This window comes from Protomyctophum bolini, assembly GCF_963924005.1.
Source record: "Protomyctophum bolini genome assembly, chromosome: 6".
In the NCBI taxonomy this organism is placed as follows: Eukaryota; Metazoa; Chordata; class Actinopteri; order Myctophiformes; family Myctophidae; genus Protomyctophum; species Protomyctophum bolini.
In genome coordinates, this window is record NC_137867.1 from 27,441,709 (window position 1) to 27,465,438 (window position 23,730).

The window sequence follows — 23,730 nt, forward strand, 5'->3', positions numbered from 1 at the left end:
GCAAGCCTCCAGGTCATTGTGACATCAGCCCCCTGGTCACCCCAGGCAAGCCTCCAGGTGCCCAGGTGTCATCAGCCCCCGGTGCCCAGGTCATTGTGACATCACGTGACATCATCAGAGATGGATATATAGTAAATGCGACCTGTCGCAGTTAAGCCCATATATGGAAACCCTTAGATCTCCATATATGGATATATGTCAGAACCTGTTCTGACATTCCATATGTTGATCCTTCCCCATCCATCATTCCTCTTCGATGTCTCCCTTATACCTGTCCATTCAAACTCTAGACTGCTCCACAGTTATTAGTGCAGCCGCACCCGGCAGTCGGAGAAAACCAGAGTTCTCAACAGGCCCGAAACTTTAAGGCCCGGCCCCACCTGGGTCATCATCAAACCCTGTACACTCAAGAGAATGTCGCCACTACCACTCTTAGATTTCCATATATGGAGCTGAACTGTTCTGACATTCCATATGTTGATCTGACCTCATCAAAACCCTGTGCACTCAAGTCATGCTCCTTATATTGTAAGTACAGAATTCATTCCATGTTGGTCTGACCCCCCATGCCAAAGCGCCAGCACTCGCCCAGCAGTCTGCCGTCAATGAGGCGAATGTGTGCACGAAGGGCGAGGTCGCTTCTCGCCCTTAGGCGTCTTACTGGTATATTTATTTTAATTGCCCTCGTATACAACCACCAGACGATAGATTATTGCACAACAACAAACATTACTCCTACATATTTTGTCCAAACATCACAAATTATAAACAAGCTATTATCCTGGTGGAGACCTGTGCCCCGAGAGGACTAGTTTTTTAGTCCCCAAAGGAATCCGCGGAGAAAGTCTTGATTCCGCAGAGAACATTCCTAATTCAGCTGAGAACAATCCTTGATTCCGCGGCTTAGTTAATATTCCGTGGACATGAACCTATTTAACATAAAATGACGAGTTATCAGCTATTTAAAAATAAATAAAAGTAAAATCTTTAATGAAATAGATTGATGGATCTATTAATATTATTCATGTTTTAATCATTTGTTTTGGTTGCAAAGGTTGTCATTCAAACCCTGCCCACTGTAACTACAGTTTAGACTAGAGGATACTTAATGTGGGTGTAATATTTATTATTTTCTGCTTTAGCATTGTCAATTTGTCAGCAGTCAGGGCATGGAATCAGATTCAGTAGGAACCATTTACACAGATTCGGTTTCAGAAGGAACCATTTAGAGGGCAGACTGTAGTTTCTGTCCCCTCAGGACATAAATAAACAAGTGTTACTCACCATGTACAAATCCTTATTATAGTACCTAGACTACCTACTTATTACTAACTAGTGGTACCTACTGGTAGTAATAAGAAACTTTGTCATGTTATACGGAGGCTCCGCGACCTGTGTTTCCTCCCAGAATTTTCCTCAGTAGAAAATCCCGGGAGTGAAAACGGGGGCGTCCGACTATTCCACATTCTACTATTCTGCGGATGGTCGAGAATTACATGGACGGCTTTGAAATCAGCTGTAAATTTCCGCGATCGCGGAATTGCGGATTCATGTGGGGGTTTTTTTCAACTGATTGTGTCTGGATAGCTCAGTAGGTAGAGCTCTCTCGCCTTTGGAACTCAAGGTCCTGGGTTCAAATCCCGGTACAGCCAACACAGCGTATGAGTCTTCAAGAACCCACCCTCCACCCCCTCACACACACACACACACACACACACACACACACACACACACACACACACACACACACACACACACACACACAATTAAAACCGACCCTGTCCCAATTACATGGTCTTCTTTTCCTCAAGTTCAGTCTTCCATGTTTCTTATTGTGCATATTGTTCTTATTGCTTATTGCTTGGTCCCACCTTATCGCTGCTTGCAATAGCTTTGTAAACACAATATAGTTTCAGTTATTTATTTAATTGATTGAAAAGTAAGTGTGTGTGTGTGTGTGTGTGTGTGTGTGTGTGTGTGTGTGTGTTTTCTTTTTCAAGGTATGGGCCCAGTGCATATGAATGAGGTGCAGTGTTCTGGCTTTGAGAAGTCCATCACAGAGTGTTTCTTCAACAAGGAGTCTATTGGCTGCAGCCATGAAGAAGATGCGGCCGTCAGGTGTAATGTCCCTGCAATGGGCTTCCAGGAAAGAGTACGTTTCAATAATGCTATTTCTGTTGAAAAAAATTCTAATGTTTATTTGGGTTACAAATCATGAATATCAATGGATTATTATTTATTGCGAACGCAATGAGCACTTACTATGAGACCTAGCAGATCATGTCTGTGTGTCTGTCTGTCTGTCCGTCTGTCCCGCTATCCAAATATGGAGTGTGTTGCATCAGCAATCACTCAGCTCCATATATCGGCACAAAAGGGGCCAGGTCCACTCAGCTCCATATATGGGCACAAAAGGGGTGCCTTTTGTGCCCATATATGGAGCTGAGTGCGTTCGCTTCCCGCGTTCGCGCGTCTTACTCGTTAATCTCCACTCTACACCAGGAGATTCATGCATTTGCGTCTGTCTGTCTGTCTGTCTGATAAGACCATGTCTCTGCTGTGTTCTGTCTGCAGTTACGTCTGAGTGGAGGTCGTAACCCCTATGAGGGCCGAGTGGAGGTGCTTGTGGAGAGAAATGGTTCTCTGGTTTGGGGCACGGTGTGTAGCGAGGGCTGGGGAACCATGGAGGCCATGGTGGTCTGCAGACAGCTGGGCTTGGGCTTTGCCAGTAATGCTTTCCAGGTAAGTCACATACACTGTAGATAATGTTTGGGAACACTGAAATACTCTGTAGAGCAGTGTTTGTTGACTATTTTTTGTCTGGGACATTGGGTCGTGGCTTTGTCTGATTAAAACCAGTTCAACCTAAGAGATTTCACTACACAGAATGAATGCACTGATATTTATTACGAAAAGGGAATACATCGAGTATGAATGAATTGAAAGTATGAATGAATTGAACATGATAAAGTAAAATATAAATACAGTCATATTGGCATGACATTAAATGCTTTGGCGCGGGCCCCATCTGAGGATCTGGTCAGGAGCCTCAAATCAGATCCTGCCTGATGGAAGGCAGGGGCTCCGGAGCCCGCCCCTGTGGGGCCACCCTGGTGGTGCCTGCTGCTGGGCAGTGTTGGGGAGGTGGCAAGTGACCTGAGCAGATACCACAAGCGAGACAAGGAAGGAGGATGTGTCCTTTTTTTAAGGAGCCCAGACATGAGTTACGCTGATCTGATTGGAGGAGGACCGAATGGGTTGAATTAGGGGAACCGAGATGGATGACGTTTCGTTCCATTCCACCTCTCAGTTGAACTTTTGTCTTTAACTGACATTTCACTGCTCTAGTCTAGAACCTCACTGTACACTTCTTATTTCTTAATTGGTGCTTATAACTCTATAAATAAGCCAACCCACCTCCAAAAACAAGCCAAAAACAAGCCAACTCTTAGCAAGAGAAATAAGCCAAATCTTCCCTTGAAAAACAGGCCAAAGCAAGCCCAATAATATCACCATTGTAATACTAATAAATAAATTGTTGATGCATTTATCATTATAAATACTATGTATGTCTACAATTATAAATGTTTTGGTCATTTATTATACTATTTCACACATAGCTGAGACACCAGACCCATTCTGTCCCTCAGTGTGATTCACACTTCCCCAAAGCTATGGGTATTTATTGCATAAATATCAAAGAAATGTTGGCTTGTTTGATATTCAAAATAAGTCACCACATTTTTTTTAAAGCCCAAAAAACAGCAACCCGCGACTCGGGAGAAAAACCCAACCCTGGAAAAAAACAAGCCAACATTGGTGGGAAACAAGCCAACATGGCAAACCCTTGACACCAAGAGACTGAAACTGTAGCTAGTCCAAATGCCTAATTCTTTTCTTTGCTGTATGGTGATTGAAATGTGCTGGGGGGGGGGGGGGGGGGGGACCCTGATGCCGTATCCATTTTTAATGTCACAGGGTCCTCATCCACTTTGATCTGCCTAGGAATGTAGTCACATTCATGTGCGGTGAGGATTAAGTTGACATCTGCACATTAAGTGGCTTCTCACTCTCTCCTTCACTCCTTTCATGTTAGCTTGAATTTGTGTATTTCATGGAGAAATATGGCTCCCCAGGGTGTCAACATGTTACAAGTTAGTCAGCACTTGCATCCATTTGTGATTGGCACACCGTGGTCTTGTGATTGAGCCCATTGTGAACAAAGTATGTTGTCACTGGCTGGTAAAATAATATAAGGTCACTGTCGGGAAGAAACCTTGTATCTTCACTTTCATCTTTTTATATTTTATGTCCGTATGCCAGAAGTAGTGAAAATAGCTGAACTAAAAGCTCACAATGCATCACATTCCAACTCGTTAGTTGTGAGCTTGCAGATTTGTCTTTTAAACAATAGAACACAGATTCAAATATGGAACACAGGTTTGTTTTAGTCCATTTCCTAAAAACTGATTTCTGTCCGCCGGCAACAATATAATAAAATAAGGCACTTCTATAATGTGGCTGGAGGCGTACAGTAGCAGTCACTTAACTGCACTGATGTCTCCACCAGACAATGATAAAATAGAAACCAAAGTGCTAACCCAAGGGAGGCTTGCCATGCAGCTCTCTCTGCAGGGGACCCATAGGTTGCAGTGGATTGAATGAGGCATTTTAAAGCTCTGCGTCAAAACCACTCTGCTGGGTTGCTCATCAAATGACTCCATCATTCCAGCATTTGTCGCTGGCTTTGATGAGCAGCCATTGATATGATATATCTTTGGTGTGGGTTGTAGTTTCTAGTATGATTGGGGGTAGGGCCTACTCTACCAATGTCATATGACCCACGCAGCTTTGTTCTTGAGTTAAAACACGCTAACCCACCTTCTTTGAGCCTTTTATTTTATATTAGGATATGTACAGTATATGCTGTATATCTATAGTCGATGTTCAGGCCGCTTTGTGGCCTGAAAATCCTGGGTCACAATTTACAACCCCTAACATTGTAGTTTTTCTGTCCCACCCATATGGGCATATGGTGTGGCGTCACTGATTTTGCACCCGTTAACATTGCGCTCATCATTGGCATCCGTCAGTCTCGAGAGACTATGGAGTCACGCTCTGGAAAGGGGTTCTTCGGCTTCGTTCTGTCAACACATAAATAATATGTTCCATTGATGTTGTTTAGAACACTCTGCCATTCCCAAAAGTGTTGCCTTGTGTTTCTACAGTATGTGTATAATGTTGCTTTGGGTGACAAATGACCCACTGCAGTCGCCACATATTAACAACCGTTACCTCTGCTAACTGCTTACACCTGTGAAACATTGAGATAAATGGACTCTCCTCGGACAGGGATGGATTTGGCGATCCAAACTTTACGTTTTGGTTTGATTTGAATTGCAAATAACACACATATCATACATGTTGGTTAAAAGACATTCACGGATAAAACACAATAAAGTCCGGGACTTATTTCCATTGTGGCCCTGTAATGTTTATAGTGTGGGTTGATAACTGTAATACGTAGTAGGGAGGCCTGCCAGCAAACTTACAGCTTAGGAAAGTATTTGCAGAGCCGTGGAATGACAGAACACTCCTCCTCGATGCTGGAGATTTATGGCAAAATAATCATTTTCAGTTTATTATAGGTTGTCAGGCTTGCCTCAAGACAGGGACAGTGTCTCTGTTGTCTTCATACCCTACCCGGGATTTGGGCTAAGAATTAAAGCCTGTTTCGGATTAATTAAAGAATGATTACTATATACCAGGATATCCCCCCGTTCAACCCTTATTTTGAAGATCCAAAACACTGTGACCGGAACTGGATGTTGACTGAATGGTGTTGCTCTCTCACTAGCTGATGAGAAGTACAGGCCGGCGCCATTACAGCGACCACTATGCTCCGTGCAATAAGCTTTGTTTTGCTTGCAAAACATTTATACTGAATTTAAACTGAATTAACGTATTTTACTTGAATTGGCGCTTGCCGAGACTGATCAATTAACGTAGGTTACGTTTTTCGGCTGGGATTGTGTTAAGTTGGTCCTACCACAGGGTCTAAATTCAGAGCAGGGAGAACACCTCCAACCGCCAAATGTTAATTATCATTGCATACTCCACCATCCAGATTGGTTAAAATCACATTTTAACCAATGTTATTATACAGTTTTCTTGGGACTTTATTCTGTGTTTTAAGGTAGAGTTGTATACATATTTAATATTACAGGTGAAGGAAATAGTAAATACTCATAAAATGTAATCCACACTGCTGGTTCTAAAGGGCTCCCCATTTTCAGACAAAATAGTACTGTACATTAATTAACAAGGGGCTCCCTCTAGTGGTGATCCTACATAGATTTATTTCTCCAGATCCTTACCCCAAACTTCACCACACCAAGCCCATGCCTAAACTTAACCACACTAACGGTACCTATACAACTCATGCCTAAATGTAACCATTCTAACAATACCTAATTAAACCCATGCCTAAGCTTAACCATATTACTACCTAATCAGGGGAGCAAAAACGATTCTACCCTGGGGGAAGTCTTTTCTATTTTATTTTTAATTAAAAAAGATTGATCCCCCAGGGTAGAATCGGATTTGTGCCCCTGATAGTGGCCTGCATCTAATGACAACTATTTACAACTTTATGGATTAGAAAATGTAATGCTTTAATAGTCCATGAATCACACAGGTTAGTTAATAGGTTCTCTTATAAAGAGATTATTATAACACTGAAAAGTAATGCTGATATCAAACCTGGAGTGGATTGATACTCTGTGCTTCCTTTAACAGTCATGAAGAATGAACACTGGTTAAAGACCACAGCATACTTGGCCAGAAGGTGTTCTTGTGGGTGTAGGAATGTCAATGTAAGAGCCAGAAAAGAGGAGAGGACTATTGTTTAAAATAGTCATGAAGGACAATACAGAATAGGATGGGTGGTGGGTATTCTGTTTGCTCAGTGAGAATGTACAATTTGCACACACAATTAAATGATCAACTCATGATTTTACTATGTAGCAAAAAAACATGCAGTAATCATGCATGCATGCATGATGTGTGGAGCCAGTTAAATAGACAGATGAAGTGTATTTGATCAGTTGACAATCACCACCAGTGTGGTGCATGAGTTGTTGTTCCTGCCTGAACCTATGCTAGTATGCTCTAACTCTGTTCCATGTTGTCCTAACAGGAGACGTGGTACTGGCCAGGGGAGGTGAGCGCAGATGCGGTGGCGATGAGTGGGGTCCGCTGTTCTGGCACTGAGATGTCTCTCCCTCACTGCCTCCATCACGGAGCCCACCTCAGCTGCCCCAGAGGAGGGGGGCGCTACGCCGCTGGGGTGTCTTGTTCCGAGAGTAAGACACCAAATAATATGCATTTGTGGCAATGGTTGATTCATGCTGTGCTGTAGTACTTAAAGCCATTTTTTTTTTCAAAGATTGTACACTTTGTTTTACACCAAGAACAGAAAAGATCCCATGTTGTCATTGAATTGCATCACAAGATGGTTGCATCACAAGACCGCCCCTTGTGGTCTCCTGACAGATAGTTTCTCAGGCTAGCTTTGAAAGAAACCAGTGATTCACATTTTTTAATGGATGGTGTCACGGCATTCCACATTTCGGTGCCAGAGTAGTAGAATGAAAAATTCCCCAGGTTTGTTTTATATTTGGGTAGTACCAGATCGTGTGCAGTGGGCTGGTGAATGTGTGTTTGGGATTTTAGGGACTCGCTGTGCACCATGTTGGAGGAGAGATGCAGTAGGTTTTGTGTCCTTTGCAAATCAGCCAGCACACTGCAATTTTGAGGTCAAGACAACCTCAATTTGCACCGTCCGCCGCCGGCCTGCTTGGACCAGGTCTCCTGGCGTAGCCTATAGCGAGTTGCACGATCATCCATTGCTATTTTCGGCACACTTTACTTGGTGGAGGCACACCCAGATAGATACACAAACCTGCTTTATACTGTATGATATGTTCTGTTTGAATTATAACCACCAGAGATCCATGAACCACTACTTAAAGGGACACTTCACCCTTTTTGCAAAAGAATATATGTTAATGATGTTTAGAAGCTTTAGAACACTTTCCTGGGGGTCTTTATGTGTGTAATATGTGGTTTTAGATATTTTAGATTGTAGCAGTGAGCCCGGTGTCTCTGATGTCATGGACAGCTCGTACATATATATATATTTTTTTAAGATTTATTTTTAAATTATTATTTTTTTAAGTTAAGTTATTTTTAAGTTAAGTTTTTAACTTAGCCATAACCATAAGGAGTCCCCAAAGCAGCTATACGTCCAAATATGGAGTGTGTTGCATCAATCACAAACAACACACACACGGACACACGGACAGACAGACATGATCTGCTAGGTCTCATAGTAAGTGCTCACTGCGTTCGCAAAAATGATTTAAAAGAACGTTTTTTGTTCTGTCGCACAGTAAGAGAAAAGACAACTCCCTCCTAACATTATGAAATGTAGTGGAACAATAAAATAATTAATAATTAATAATAATTTTTCTTTAAAAAAAATAATAATAATCAAATAAAACATTAGTCCATATATCTGCAGTGGTAGAGAGATATTCTAATTCAGGGGTTCCCAAACTTTTTTGGACCAGGTACCCCTTTTGGGGTAGATATTTTTCCAGGTACCCCCTCATCCTCGCAACACGGATAACAATATATTTACAACCACAAGCAGTGTTTCCTGCAGGAAAAAGCTTTGGCATGGTGCTGGGCACAGGCCGCAAATTTGATTAATTAATTTGATTAATTAATTAATAAGATTAATACATTAAGAATAATTTGTATTTTGCTCTTGTATTGCTATTGGAGACACTGGGGGGACACTGGGGGACACTGGGCAGGCACTGAGGAGGCACTGGGGAGACACTGGGGAGGCACTGGGAAGGCACTCGGGAGGCACACTGGGGAGGCATTGGGGAGGCACTCAGGGGGACACTGTCTAAATGTAGACGTCTAAATGTATACGTCTAAATGTAGACGTCTAAATGTAGACGTCTAAATGTAAGTTTGGGAACCACTGCTTTAAACACTTTAGCACTTTATGAACATGAACAAAATAGATGGGTCCCCCCTGGAACTCCCTCAGGTACCCCTGGGGGTCCCCGGACCCCACTTTGGGAACCACTGGTCTAAATGTATACAGACGTCTAAATGTAGACGTCTAAATGTAGACGTCTAAATGTAAGTTTGGGAACCACTGCTTTAAACACTTTAGCACTTTATGAACATGAACAAAATAGATGGGTCCCCCCTGGAACTCCCTCAGGTACCCCTGGGGGTCCCCGGACCCCACTTTGGGAACCACTGGTCTAAATGTATACAGACGTCTAAATGTAGACGTCTAAATGTAAGTTTGGGAACCACTGCTTTAAACACTTTAGCACTTTATGAACATGAACAAAATAGATGGGTCCCCCCTGGAACTCTCTCAGGTACCCCTGGGGGTCCCCGGACCCCACTTTGGGAACCACTGGTCTAAATGTATACAGACGTCTAAATGTAGACGTCTAAATGTAGACGTCTAAATGTAAGTTTGGGAACCACTGCTTTAAACACTTTAGCACTTTATGAACATGAACAAAATAGATGGGTCCCCCCTGGAACTCCCTCAGGTACCCCTGGGGGTCCCCGGACCCCACTTTGGGAACCACTGTTCTAATTCATCAAATGTATTTTTGAGCTCATCTTCCATTTTAGAATATTCACTATTCAGGTATTTGGAAAATGTATTTCTGCACATTGGCCCTGCTTTCACTGGTATTTTGCTGACCAGTGGTCTGAAAGGAACAGACTCCACCATTGAGAGGGGAAGCATTTCCTCAACAACATAGGCTACCTAGCAATCATTTTGTCAAGTTGACTCTTGGTGACATATGCTACTGTGGCGATTTAAAATCGATCTTTGTCTGTTTTGGTGGTGTTCTGTTGGTCCATTTGAGGCATGGACTGATTTAAGGTGCTTTCTTAGATTTGCATTGCTCTTCTTGGCTGCGGACGATGCTTTCTATCCGCCACATAATTTGCATTTTCACCTCATGTTTTTGTCGTCCTTTACCCGCAAGTTCTCAAAATAATGCTTGTATTTTCAACCCATCCGATCTCGCTGTTATCCGCATTTGCCATTGTAGCGTGTGGTAATAATGTTTGTTCAACCGGCGTTTTCTGTGTATGCGTTACAAGGGTTTGTGTGTCTGTGTCATAGACTGTAGGTCTGTGTTTACCACAGGCATAAGAAAAGACCCGTCCTACTCTGTCAGACTGTCTCTGATTGGCTTACCCTGAAATCTGGCCCTACGTTAGCCAATCAATGACCTCTTCTTCTGTGACGTGCTTTGGTCATGTTAGAGTGAAAAGCCATGTGGGCTCAGAGGCTAGTATGAGAGCACAACCTGTCAACAGAGTACAACACAGAGAGTGCTCTCTCAGAAGTCAGCACAGAGACGACGGGGAGACCTTTCACTTGGATCACATAAGTTGACATAATAACGCCATAACGCGGGTCACGCACACACAATAACTATAACGCTGTTATGGAATGGGGAAATGTAAAGCGTTAGGTTACAAGTTAGTGCAAAAAGTAGTTTCGTTATATAACGTAACGTCATGTAAGGGCGTTAGTTACAACACTGACTGTGACACAGCGTGTACAGAACTTGTACTGTGACACAGCATGTGGCCAATTACATTTTAGGTGGGAAAAAACAGACATCTAAACGTCTAAAAGTAAAAGTGTAAAGTAAAAGTACTTTACAGGAATTTACCAGAGTAAAAGTTGTCTTGGAAATGTACTCTAATAAGAAATATAATACTCAAGTGAAGTACAGATCCCCAGAATATGTACTTAAGTACAGTACTCAAGTAAATTTACTCAGTTACCACCCACGGATGCAGAGAGTCCAATGATCTGTCAGCAGGCTTTGGTCTTTCATTCCCCATTGTATAGTGGCCTGTCCATTTTTCATGCACAGGCCACATGGACACAAATAAGTACTGTTGTGTATACCTGTATATTTGACCTAGTCTAGCGTGACTTCTGTTGATAACTGTATGGTATGAGTTCTTTAAGATGTTTGACAACATAACATGTGTATATATGTTTTCTTTGATAACATAGTATAGTATGCAATGTATTAACCCATTCTAGACGGGAACCCCTTTTGGTGTTTTAACTAAGCATTATGTTATACTTTAGCTATTGAAAGCTAGCAGATCTACAAGCTCATAGCGCGCCACCGAGTGGCGCGCTACTAGCTCGTAGGTCTGCTATTTTATAAAAATCGTGAAATCTTTGAATATATTCTTTCAGAAGACTTTTTATTTCGAAGTGGGTTAAAGTTCTAGCTCTCACTCCCTTGTCCACAACTCCTTTTCTCCCTCCTTGGCTTGTGTTCATCTCTCTTGCTCACTGTGTGGTCTTTGGCCATCTCTCCATGCCCTCCTCTTCCTCCTCCCAGCGGCTCCTGACTTGGTGTTGAACCCCTCGGTGGTGGAGCAGACCACCTACATGGAGGACAGGCCCATGTTCATGCTGCAGTGTGCTTATGAAGAGAACTGTCTTGCCTCCGCCTCCAGCCAGACCCCAGCCAACTCCTACCGGCGACTGCTCCGATTCTCCTCCCAGATCCACAACAACGGACAGTCCGACTTCAGGCCCAAAGCCGAACGAAACTCCTGGGTTTGGCACGACTGTCACAGGTACATACAGTATGGTCTGTTTTATTCCTAGGTTTTTATTATATTACCCAAGAAGTTCTACATAATGGTCATTGGCTTCTATTTTTCAAGTTGACTGTGTGTAATTATCTACTTATGGAAGATGTTTTTGTGAGTGGTGCCTAGCCGCTCCAACTTCCAGCTATGTGTGTCTGTCTGTCCCCCATGTATGCATGTATCGTTTCAGCACGGACAGCTGCAGTAGCGCTGTATGCCCTGGTGTGGCACTGTTGGGCGGCGTGGCTATGTGAACAGTACAGTGCAGAGTAGTACAGCACAGAGTACAGTACAGAGTAGGACAGTGTGGAGTACAGTACACAGTAGTACAGTAAAGAGTACAGTACACTACAGTACAATGCACAGTACTGTACAGAGCACATACAGTACAGAGCACAATACAGTACAGAGTACAGTAAAGTACAGTAAAGTACAGTACTGGAGCACAGTTCAGAGTACAGTACGAGTACAGTACAGTACAGTACGAATACAGTACAGAGTGCATTATAGTATGTGTACAGTACAGACAGAGTACAGTACACAGTACAGTATGAGTACAGTACAGTACAGTACCCAGTACTTACAGTAGGCTACACTACAGAGTTGTGTACAGTAACTATAACAATAACAATAACAGTTAAACCGCTCAGTTGACACAGGTGTTATTTTTACCATGATATTTACTTCACCACATGTCAATTTATTTTCAGGGGATAGGGGGAACTTATATTACCCCATCCACAAACTACTGTATGTGTTGCAACATAGAGCTGAATGTATTGTCGCAGTTTCAGGTAGAGGAACTGTGTCGTGTTGGCAGCTTTACACGATGGCCAAGCCCCACACAACCCTCTGGCTCCCTGTCATGACTGGTTGAATCTTGATGCAGAGCTGCTATTTCCAAGAATCTTGTGGGATTGCATACAGCATTGCTAAACATAGGGAATTTGCAGGCGGAATGTTTCCTTTTGGCCTTTTGTGTCCGCCTGGTGCCTTGCACTTCAACAGAGACTATAAGTCGAGTATACAAGAAAACTCTGCCCACGGGCAACGGATCAAGGCTATTGAGGGATTCAGAACCAAGTGTATTGCTTCCAGAGCCTACAGCGTGTGCCTTCGCTTTTTTATACATATTTCTAGACGTTACTATTGTAAATTAAAATTACTTTAATAAATTAGTTCTTGTTCTGTTCTGTTGATGTGCGGTTCCTGGTGAACATCTTTACCACTGTTTCTGTTGCAAGTAAGTGTGTGTGTGTGTGTGTGTGTGTGTGTGTGTGTGTGTGTGTGTGTGTGTGTGTGTGTGTGTGTGTGTGTGTGTGTGTGTGTGTGTGTGTGTGTGTGTGTGTGTGTGTGTGTGTGTGTGTGTGTGTGTGTGTGTGTGTGTGTGTGTGTGTGTGTGTGTGTGCGTGCGTGCAGACATTACCACAGCATGGAGGTGTTCACACACTACGACCTGTTTAGTCTTAACGGCACTAAAGTGGCAGAAGGACACAAAGCCAGCTTCTGTCTGGAAGACTCCGAGTGTGATGAGGGTGAGCACAAGTGCAATGGATAGATCTCCTCCCCTACAAAATAATAACAAGCTCAAGAGGTAATGTTTTTATAAAGTGTTATTCATCACCTCTGGTCTCATTTAATGTATGAACTGATGTTTTGTGTTGTATAGGTATTGACAAACAGTATGAGTGTGAAAATTTTGGAGAGCAGGGCATCACTGTGGGCTGCTGGGATACCTACCGACATGACATTGACTGCCAGTGGGTTGACATCACTGACATCAAACCTGGCGATTACATTTTTCAGGTAATCTTTCTTCTTTATTTCTTGTTTTGAGCTGTGTTTCATATGAACACAATTAAAACCATAACACAACACATTAACCATAACACATAGATAACAATCAAGCTTTTTCTCACAAAATGACACAAATGTGACAAGCATGACTTTGTCATCTGTGTTTGTTTAATCTACTGCATAGTTGTTTTATTTTTCTTGTTTCTACATTTTCATGTTTCTAGTTGTTTTCAATGGTTGGGGTTAGTCATTTGATAAATGACCCCTTTCTTTCCATGAGGTGCTCCATTGGAATGTGTTGCCTAATAGTTTGCCATATGTGTCCTCTCCTGTAGATTAACATAAATCCAAAGTATGAAGTGCCAGAATCAGACTACACCAATAACATCATGAAATGCAGATGTCGATATGACGGACATCGTGTATGGATGTATAGCTGTCATAATGGTAATACAGCACAGTCTTGCATGTCTGTATTTGTAGAATCTTGTCTTGTCTTGTTTATTTACCCAGTTTTGTATATATGGTAACTCTTGAAGTGTCCTGTCCTGTTCTTATAGGTGGTTCATTAAGCACTGAATCAGAACAGAGTTTCCCTGGCCTGATCAACAACCAAGTGACCCACAGGTAAAGGAACTCCTGCTGAGAGCCACCCGGATTCCACACCAACCACTAGACGCATCCATCTGTGGTGGATTTTGCCTTACTACAAACACCAGGATCAAATGCGATATCCCCACCCCATCCTCAAGGCAGCGGCCAGCTTTGAATGAACGCCACCAATCTTGAAGGTGCATGTTGCTTCTCTGCCTTAGAACACAGTCAGAGTATTTGATGTATTTTGGTGTCTTTAAGAATTCTCCCCTCCTGTGGACTAGACAGCTCCCAGACTGAGGCAGAAACAGCCTTTACCCTAGCATCCCAGTGGATCTCTTGCAACTGCCTGTTCAAAATCAACAGACTGCCATGACATGCTCTCACTAGCACTACTGCAACCTTTTATGGAATAAGAAATGAAATACTCCTGCTGCTGACCGTACAGCATGTACGATGTCATCAAGGGTGCAACTTCTTTGAAGATAAGGGATGTTTACAGCAATTTGTTTAAAAGAAAAAGAAGCCTCATAATTATTTGAATGTGATTTTCAATAGTTTGGTTGTCTCTCTACGGAGTCTTTGCTTTGAATGGAAATAATTGGATGTAATAACGTACTCTCACTCAATATTCCCCATGAAGTTTGAGAAGAACATTTCACACATTAAATACCGGTAGGTTGCTAAAATGGCTGGAGATCAAACCTTAACTATCTGCATTGTGATTGCATTCAGTTACATTTTTTTTCTATTTAAGATGTTATATTGGGCTTTAGAAACCAGTAGGTGACCTTGTTACACTCCACCTTGTTGTCAGATTTATTTAGATAGTTTTTTGTCTGTCCAGTGCATTAAGGCAATTTATACTGCATGACAATAGAATAAATACATTAAGCTTGTTGCTATTCTTCCAGTTTGTAGGTACTCACATTCTTCTAATTATTGTAGCAATTTAGTTTGTTATTTTTGGTTTCTCACATTCCAGACACAGTGCAGACATGAGACAGGGACACATTTTAATTGATAATGGCCTTATCTTTGTGCATCAACCTATGTATTGTTATTTAGATATTAAGTATTGTTACTACTGTACAAAGTAATACAATAGTTGTTGATACGTCATGCAATTGTTCCTCCTACACACTTTCTTAAGGTGTAACAACACAGTGTAGAGTGAAAATGTAATTGTATACATTGTGTTCCACACTAGTGTAAAGTAGTATAACAAAAATGCTAATGCAGTAGTGTTTTTACCGTAGTGGTTTATAGAGATTAAGGCACTGGAATGAGGATGTTTTAACATATCTTTTTACCCGAGACTCATGCCAGATTGCAGAAACGGTTATAATTCTTTAAGACAAGTACTACTGAATGTTAACATTCAAATACCTGTTCTGTGCCATAGGAAAGTTCTATTTTATTACTTGGCATTTTCTGTTCACAAATAGTCTAAGACATCAATCAGACAGTTCCAAATTACATTTCTATTTGTCAATGTTCATAAACCAAAAAGATAAGTCCCCATATTAGTAACTTATTGTAAAAGTCAGGGGTTTTTGTGGTCCTTTTCTTAATTTACTTTTGTACAATAATATATGTGAAACTTATTTTATTGTACTTTTGTATAATGGTGCTATCAAACTGACCCTCTGTTTTCTGAGGGTACTGTTAATGTTATGTATGCTAAGTGCTATCAGATGGTATACTTGAATGGAGTGTAAAAGAAAAAGAATAATGTGCTTCATGAGTTAACTATAATAAAGTTCAAGCAACCAATTATTCGTGTTGCATTTCTGGCAAACCATAACTTGTGTATGCTGCCAGTAGGCCAACGAATAAATCCCTCAGTATGTTTCACATATTGTGAATATTCTTTCACCTGTCCCTGGAGACAAGAGAATACTGCGACCTATGCACCGCCATCTTGTATTTACATATTAATTATATTTATTTCACACTATCACTTCTCTATCACATCAGATATTATTTTTAACCATTAACTGTAACTGTAGTGATACACTTCAACAGTAGTATCTTAAAGCAGTGTAGTGCTGCCACCTTTTGGTCAGAGGGACATATAGTTCTTGCTAAAATACTCTAGTACACGAATGGGTTACAGAACTGATGGCATCTACTCATAATCTTCTACGGCTACGCCCTGTCATTGAAACAATAGTAGTGCTATTTCAACACACCAAGAGATTTTCCTGTCACATTACATGATATTCTCTCTTACACATGGAGCCCATTACATAGCCCATTGACAGAGTGAAAGGGTGTTTACAGTTAAAGCTCAATCATATATTTATGCCACATGAATTCAATAGGCTTTAGTTTAAGGCAATGAATTACAGTGAGTTGTCATAAGTACAGTAATATAAAACTGATAAAGGCAGGAAGTCATGCCAAATCTTTGTGTGGGCTTGAAATTATGACTGTGGGTGAATATGATCTGTGGATGTAAACAAAATTATAAAAATTATGCTTTTCGATGACATACTATGCTATACTATGCTATACTATAGCGCGCCGTTTTTCATCATTTTTGAGGATTTGAAAAAAATGAAAAAATGGGAAATAAAATCCGCAATTTCCGCAATTTCCATTTCCACCTTTTTTCCAATTCCGCAATTTGACAAAAACGATGGGTTATATGTACTATTACTTGAACGAAAATAAAAGGGGGGGGGGAAATTGCGGAAATGGTGGAAATGGAAATTGCGGAAAATGCGGAAATTGCGGAAATGGAAATTGAGGAAATTGCGGAAATTGCGGAAATTGCTCTTCACTTATAGCTATCTATTTTCAGGTAGATTGTTTTATTTTACTCAGTCAGCCATATCACTACTCATTTTTTTTCATGAAAAAGGTCATAGCTGGGTAATCTATTTTCAGGCAAATTGTGTTTATTGTATTTTATTTTACTCAGCCATAACAATTTATTTTCTGTTAACCAACTTGCTGGCTGGCAGGCAGGCAGGCAGACAGCTACTCATAGACAGGCAGACAGACAGACAGCTACTCATGGAGAATTGGACAGGCAGGCAGTCAGACAGCTACTCATAGACAGGCAGACAGACAGCTACTCATGGACAATTGGACAGGCAGGAAGGCAGACAGCTACTCATAGACAGACAGACAGCTACTCATGGACAATTGGACAGGCAGGAAGGCAGACAGCTACTCATAGACAGACAGACAGCTACTCATAGACAATTGGGCAGGCAGGCAGACAGCTACTCATAGACAGACAGACAGCTACTCATTGACAATTGGACAGGCAGGAAGGCAGACAGCTACTCATAGACAGGCAGACAGACAGCTACTCATGGACAATTAGGCAGGCAGGCAGACAGCTACTCATAGACAGGCAGACAGACAGCTACTCATGGACAATTAGGCAGGCAGGCAGACAGCTACTCAGACAGGCAGACAGACAGCTACTCATGGACAATTGGACAGGCAGGCAGGCAGACAGACAGCTACTCATAGACAGGCAGGCAGACAGCTACTCATAGACAGGCAGACAGTAAGACAGCTACTCATTGACAGACAGACAAATAACTACTCATGGACAGACAGACAGACAGGCAGGCAGGCAGGCAGGCAAAGAGCTACTCATGTTATGTTATTATGTTATTATAACAGCTACTCATGTTATGTGCAATAATTTGTGCAGTTATGGAAACAGCTCTTTGTGTTTATGCAAGAAAATGTAACACATTTATTTATTTACATATTGTGTGCATGCACATTGTACTTTGATACATTTTGCGAAAATAAAGCAATTGAAAGAGAGAAGTTATCAAGTATCATTAATGTCGTAATTTTATCTACTGGCCCCTGGCCCCTTGCCATTTTTGTAATGTGGCCCACAGGTAAATCTATTTGAGTATCCCTGTCGTACGGCATACTATAGCGCGCCGTTTTTCATCATTTTTGAGGATTTGAAAAAAATTACGAAATGACAAAAACGATGGGTTATAGCCCATGTTTTTTGAAATTTTGAAAAAAAAAGTTATCCTCGTTTCTCATCATTTTGGACCATGGGCTATAGCCCATATCGTACGGCATACTATAGTGTGCCGTTTTTCATCATTTTTAAGGATTTGAAAAAAATGACGAAATGACAAAAACGATGGGTTATAGCCCATGTTTTTTGAAATTTTGAAAAAAAAAATTAGCCTCGTTTCTCATCATTTTGGACCGTGGGCTATAGCCCATATCGTACGGCATACTATAGCGCGCCGTTTTTCATCATTTTTAAGGATTTGAAAAAAATGACGAAATGACAAAAACGATGGGTTATAGCCCATGTTTTTTGAAATTTTGGAAAAAAAAGTTAGCCTCGTTTCTCATCATTTTGGACCGTGGGCTACAGCCCATATCGTACGGCATACTATAGCGCGCCGTTTTTCATCATTTTTGAAGATTTGAAAAAAATGACGAAATTACAAAAACGATGGGTTATAGCCCATGTTTTTTGAAATTTTGAAAAAAAAAGTTATCCTCGTTTCTCATCATTTTGGACCATGGGCTATAGCCCATATCGTACGGCATACTATAGCGTGCCGTTTTTCATCATTTTTAAGGATTTGAAAAAAATGACGAAATGACAAAAACGATGGGTTATAGCCCATGTTTTTTGAAATTTTGAAAAAAAAAGTTAGCCTCGTTTCTCATCATTTTGGACCGTGGGCTATAGCCCATATCGTACGGCATACTATAGCGCGCCGTTTTTCATCATTTTTGAAGATTTGAAAAAAATGACGAAATGACAAAAACGATGGGTTATAGCCCATGTTTTTTGAAATTTTGAAAAAAAAAGTTATCCTCGTTTCTCATCATTTTGGACCATGGGCTATAGCCCATATCGTACGGCATACTATAGCGTGCCGTTTTTCATCATTTTTAAGGATTTGAAAAAAATGACGAAATGACAAAAACGATGGGTTATAGCCCATGTTTTTTGAAATTTTGAAAAAAAAAGTTATCCTCGTTTCTCATCATTTTGGACCATGGGCTATAGCCCATATCGTACGGCATACTATAGCGCGCCGTTTTTCATCATTTTTGAAGATTTGAAAAAAATGACGAAATGACAAAAACGATGGGTTATAGCCCATGTTTTTTGAAATTTTGAAAAAAAAAGTTATCCTCGTTTCTCATCATTTTGGACCGTGGGCTATAGCCCATATCGTACGGCATACTATAGCGTGCCGTTTTTCATCATTTTTAAGGATTTGAAAAAAATGACGAAATGACAAAAACGATGGGTTATAGCCCATGTTTTTTGAAATTTTGAAAAAAAAAGTTATCCTCGTTTCTCATCATACACGTGGGATGCATAGCAAGTGTTAACTTACAAAAGCACTAATCTTAGCCCATATGCCCACCCAACACAATAGTGGTCAAGGTTGATTCTAAGTCAGGGTGGTGGTCCCTCGTTCACAATCAGTTAAAAACTCCTGCTCTAAAAGGTAGGCTACTCATACATGTTTTACTTAAGTAAAAGTATCAATTCTGCAATGTGGAAATACTCAAGTATTAGCAAAAAGTACTTCAAAGTATCAGAAGTAGAAAGTACTCATTATGCAGAATGTCCCAGTTCACATGTTTTCAAATGTATATAAAAAAAATCTTTTGAAAATAGCAGATCATAAGCTCACAATGCATTGCGTCGCGACACATTGTGAGCTTGTAGATGACCTTGTAGATATTTGCCTCTGAGATGTACTGGAGTAGAAGTACAGTAGAAGTGCAGTACTTGAGTACATTTACGTAGTTACTTTATCAGTTATGACTCACACATCTATACCGGTCCCATAATAATGACCTGTGCAAAGGTGTACCGGTATATATCATTTATATTCTGTGTCAGTGGCTGTCAAAGTGCCCCGAGGGGTCCTTCAGGGTGTTCCATCGGATCCTCAGCAAAATGTGTGAATAATATAGCATCAAAATCAGTTTATCCACTTTAACCATCTATACATAGGGTTAGCAGCATTAGGGTGAATCATTTTAACCACCCAAAAGCTTGTATCATGGGAGGAAAGGAAAGGAAAGGTATTATGTTTACCCAGGGTAACTGGACTATAGGCTCAATAACTTGTTTACAGCCAGGCCCTGCTCATAGAACATTTCATGGTAGAGGTTCAATGCCTTGTCCAAGGGCACTTCAGCGGTGGTAATTGTAACGTGCCGGTCCGGGGATATACGAACTAGCAACCTTCCGATATCAAGACCGCTCCGCAAACCGTTCGTCCACCGCTGCCTCTGGCACAACATCTTTTCAAATGGGCCTCTATGGCATGTTAATCTGGTCCCTGACATGAAAAAGCTTTGTGAGCTATGCGAGTATACAGACTATACTAGAATTCTCCATTTTTGGGGGGGGCTCAGGTCACACAAGATCAAAGTTTGTGAGCTTGTAGATCCACTATTTTTGGAGAAGAGACTTAAATTGGGCCCTAGTTTTTTACTAGTTTGATTGGCGATCTACAAGCTCACAACGTGTCGATGTAGAACGGCTAGTTGAACCGTTTTAAAATGTTTTTCAAAATAGTTTAAAAAAAAAGCAAAGCAGTTATAGGGATAAGGCACAATAATTAGAAGGCACTGATGAAAGTACTGTAGGGCCGCAAATACTGTACTGTACTGTACTGTACTGTATTGTACTGTGCTCCCTACCTTAATAAAAATAGACGAAATATATTGACAATTTCTTCAACAAATAAAAACTAGACTAAAATGTTAGGAAGGGACTATAGTGGACATTCATTTTTACACGTCGCAGCGCGTTGTGAGCTTGTAGATTTTCAGCAAATGTAAAAACAGTCAGTACGACGCCATCAAGGCCCGCCAAATACATTCTAGTCGACTAAATCACCTGTAGATTTCGTCGACTAAAATCTTATGATATTTAGTCGACTAAAACTAGACTAACACTAAAAAAATTCCAGGGGACTAAAATGTGACTAAAAGTAAATGAAAACTATTCAAGAGACTATGACTAAAACTAAAATCAGAATGTGCTGCCAAAAACAACACTGCGTTGACAAAGCATTCTGAGGCACACCTTCAGACTTACCAAGGCACCCTAGGGTGCCACGTACTATAAACCACAGCACCCCCTGATGGACTAGAACAATGCTGTGTGATATACCAGTGGTTCTCAAAGTGGGGCCCGGGTCCTCAACTAAATCATTGATAGTTTGGAATCAAATGGACCCTTATGGGTCTGTAACTCAGAGAGGGTACGAATGGAACCAAATGGAGCCGTTAGGGTCCATTTGGTTCAATTTGTACACTCAGCGTTAACAGTGATTTTACAATATAAATGAGGGTCCCAGAGACATAAATGCCATTAAATGGGGGTCCTTAGCCTACTCCATGTCAAACTGGGCGTCCTTAATGGTTGAGAATCGTTGCTAGAGCCGTAAAGATCTTCTCTTATGGGGGTCCAGGGGTCTGGCATATGTTTTCAAATGGGGGTCCACGGGCTAATAAATGTGGATCTGGGGGTCCTTGACATGAAAGAGTTTGGGAACCCCTGTTATATACAGTATATTTACTTAATGGTGTCGCATATTGTTCATTGAACTAAATGACCAGGCAGCACCTTAACAGGTGGAGGTCACAACAGAATATAACACATGATGTGGCCTCACTGTTTCTGGGCCTAATGGTGAAAATAGCTAGCCGATCTACAAGCTCGCATTTGTAGGTCGTCATTTTCAGTGAAAAAAACTATAAAAGCTCTGCTTCTGTGACAATTGTATTTTACTGGTCATACACCTCAAGTTGTGCAGGAACACTGACTTGACTGACTTACCCCACAGTATTGTATTTTGCCTATACATGGAGTACACTATACGATAAGTTTATATAGGCCTAATAAACAGTCACAATGGACAGTGACATAGAACACAAATAGACCTTTAGGTTAGTCAAATTCACCTATGAATACAGTAATATGGTTTACTGTTGTAGGCTAGCTCTGGTCCATTCTTTTCCGTGTTAAGGTACAAGGACTTCTCCTTATAGTCCTTAAGTTAACGCTATGGACCAGAGATAGTTGTAGGCTAATTTATTACACCTACGTTGCCATATATGCAAATGAATGGCATGCCATGTGGGCCATAAATGCAAACTACCCTATCTTATCACACATCACAGGCACAGACATGAACCTGACAATTCCTACCTGCATAGAGCTTAATGTCCACTGCCCTCTGTTGGCCCAGGCCATTATTACAACATAATTGTAGCTTTCAGTCCATCTCTGCTAATTGTAATTGTCCCCAAATTATTATTATTTTTTTGCAACTGTATAACGATTACAATAATAACAATTAAAATAACCAATTATAGCAAAATGAGGGAGGTGGTGGGTCAGTTCAGAATAATAATCACTAAACAAATCAGCATATAGGCTTAAACTGTGATTTATTAAATCAAAAGAAAATCAAGTGCTCTATCACAAAATGTCCACTTAATCAGATCAAAATTAAATAAAACTCTCAAAAGGTAGCACTGTCCAAACTAAACTCAAAGTGTCCAAACTAAACTCAGGTGCCCAAAAATAACGCAAATCCAAACCAGTAGAGTGTGGCCAGTCTCCTCTGGCCACTCTTAAACTCCTTGGGAAAGTCTGGTCCAATATCCAATATCCAACTCCAGGAAAGGAAGAAGTTCTCTAAATCCAGAGGTATAATCCACATCCAAGGGAATAATCCAAAATGGAAGAAAGGCAAGAACATGGGAAATATTCCTCTTGCCCACAGCAGCAGCCTGTCTGTCTCCCTGCTCCTTCACTCTGCACTGCCTGAGTCAAACTCCCCAGGTGGCCCAAACATTGTGATTGCCCATCAACCCCAGGTGAGCTGTGGGCGGGGCTTCACAATCACTGCCGGTTGCCATAGCAACCCATGTATCCAACTGGCTTCTTGTAGCATAGTCCAGCAGATAATTAGCAACATTTCATAGCGCAACGGATTGGTAGAAAATAATAAAATACATGAAAAATTGTGCATAGCAAACAAAAAATGCATGGAACCAATGTGACTCTGGGCACAGATGTTACAACTGAATGGCTGGAAAATGGAAATTTAGAGTTTACACTGTACACAGTGCATGCATAATTAAACCACCCAGAGATGGAAATGGCATTCAATGGGGGTCCATGGACTAATGCATGTCAAACTGGGGGGGTCCTTGAAATTAAACGTGTTGAGAATCACTGCTAGAGAAACAACTAGAGCCGTAACAATCTTATTTTACATCAATTCTTGACAAGAAAATGTTTGGGAACACATGCACACACAATTCAATTCAATTGAAATTGAGTTGTGTGTGTGTGTGTGTGTGTGTGTGTGTGTGTGTGCGCATGCGTGCAGCTTGTAAATCCACACAGCTGTGATCCTGGCGAACGGACCAATGACCGACGGACTTTCCAATTACGTATTTCAACAGATCCGGATACAGTAGGCGGGGCTTATGATTTAAAATGGAGCCTCGCGCGGCCAGTGCGGGCCCCCCCACGCACACCTGCAGGAGCGAGGAGATGATGAGAGAGACGGAGAAATG

General features: G+C 41.2%; 1 protein-coding gene across 1 annotated transcript in view; it reads left to right on the forward strand.

Annotated features, from left to right (window-relative positions):
* Nucleotides 1–15,918, forward strand: part of loxl2b (lysyl oxidase-like 2b) — a 43,416-nt gene extending 27,498 nt beyond the window's left edge. Inside the window, exons 7-14 of the mRNA XM_080765920.1 lie at nucleotides 2,001–2,152; nucleotides 2,575–2,742; nucleotides 7,199–7,364; nucleotides 11,496–11,736; nucleotides 13,171–13,286; nucleotides 13,421–13,557; nucleotides 13,884–13,995; nucleotides 14,109–15,918. Coding sequence (XP_080622046.1) covers nucleotides 2,001–2,152; nucleotides 2,575–2,742; nucleotides 7,199–7,364; nucleotides 11,496–11,736; nucleotides 13,171–13,286; nucleotides 13,421–13,557; nucleotides 13,884–13,995; nucleotides 14,109–14,179 — 1,163 coding nt within the window. The 3' untranslated portion in view covers nucleotides 14,180–15,918. The remainder of the gene's footprint in view (nucleotides 1–2,000; nucleotides 2,153–2,574; nucleotides 2,743–7,198; nucleotides 7,365–11,495; nucleotides 11,737–13,170; nucleotides 13,287–13,420; nucleotides 13,558–13,883; nucleotides 13,996–14,108) is intronic.
* The last annotated feature ends 7,812 nt before the right edge of the window (nucleotides 15,919–23,730 follow it).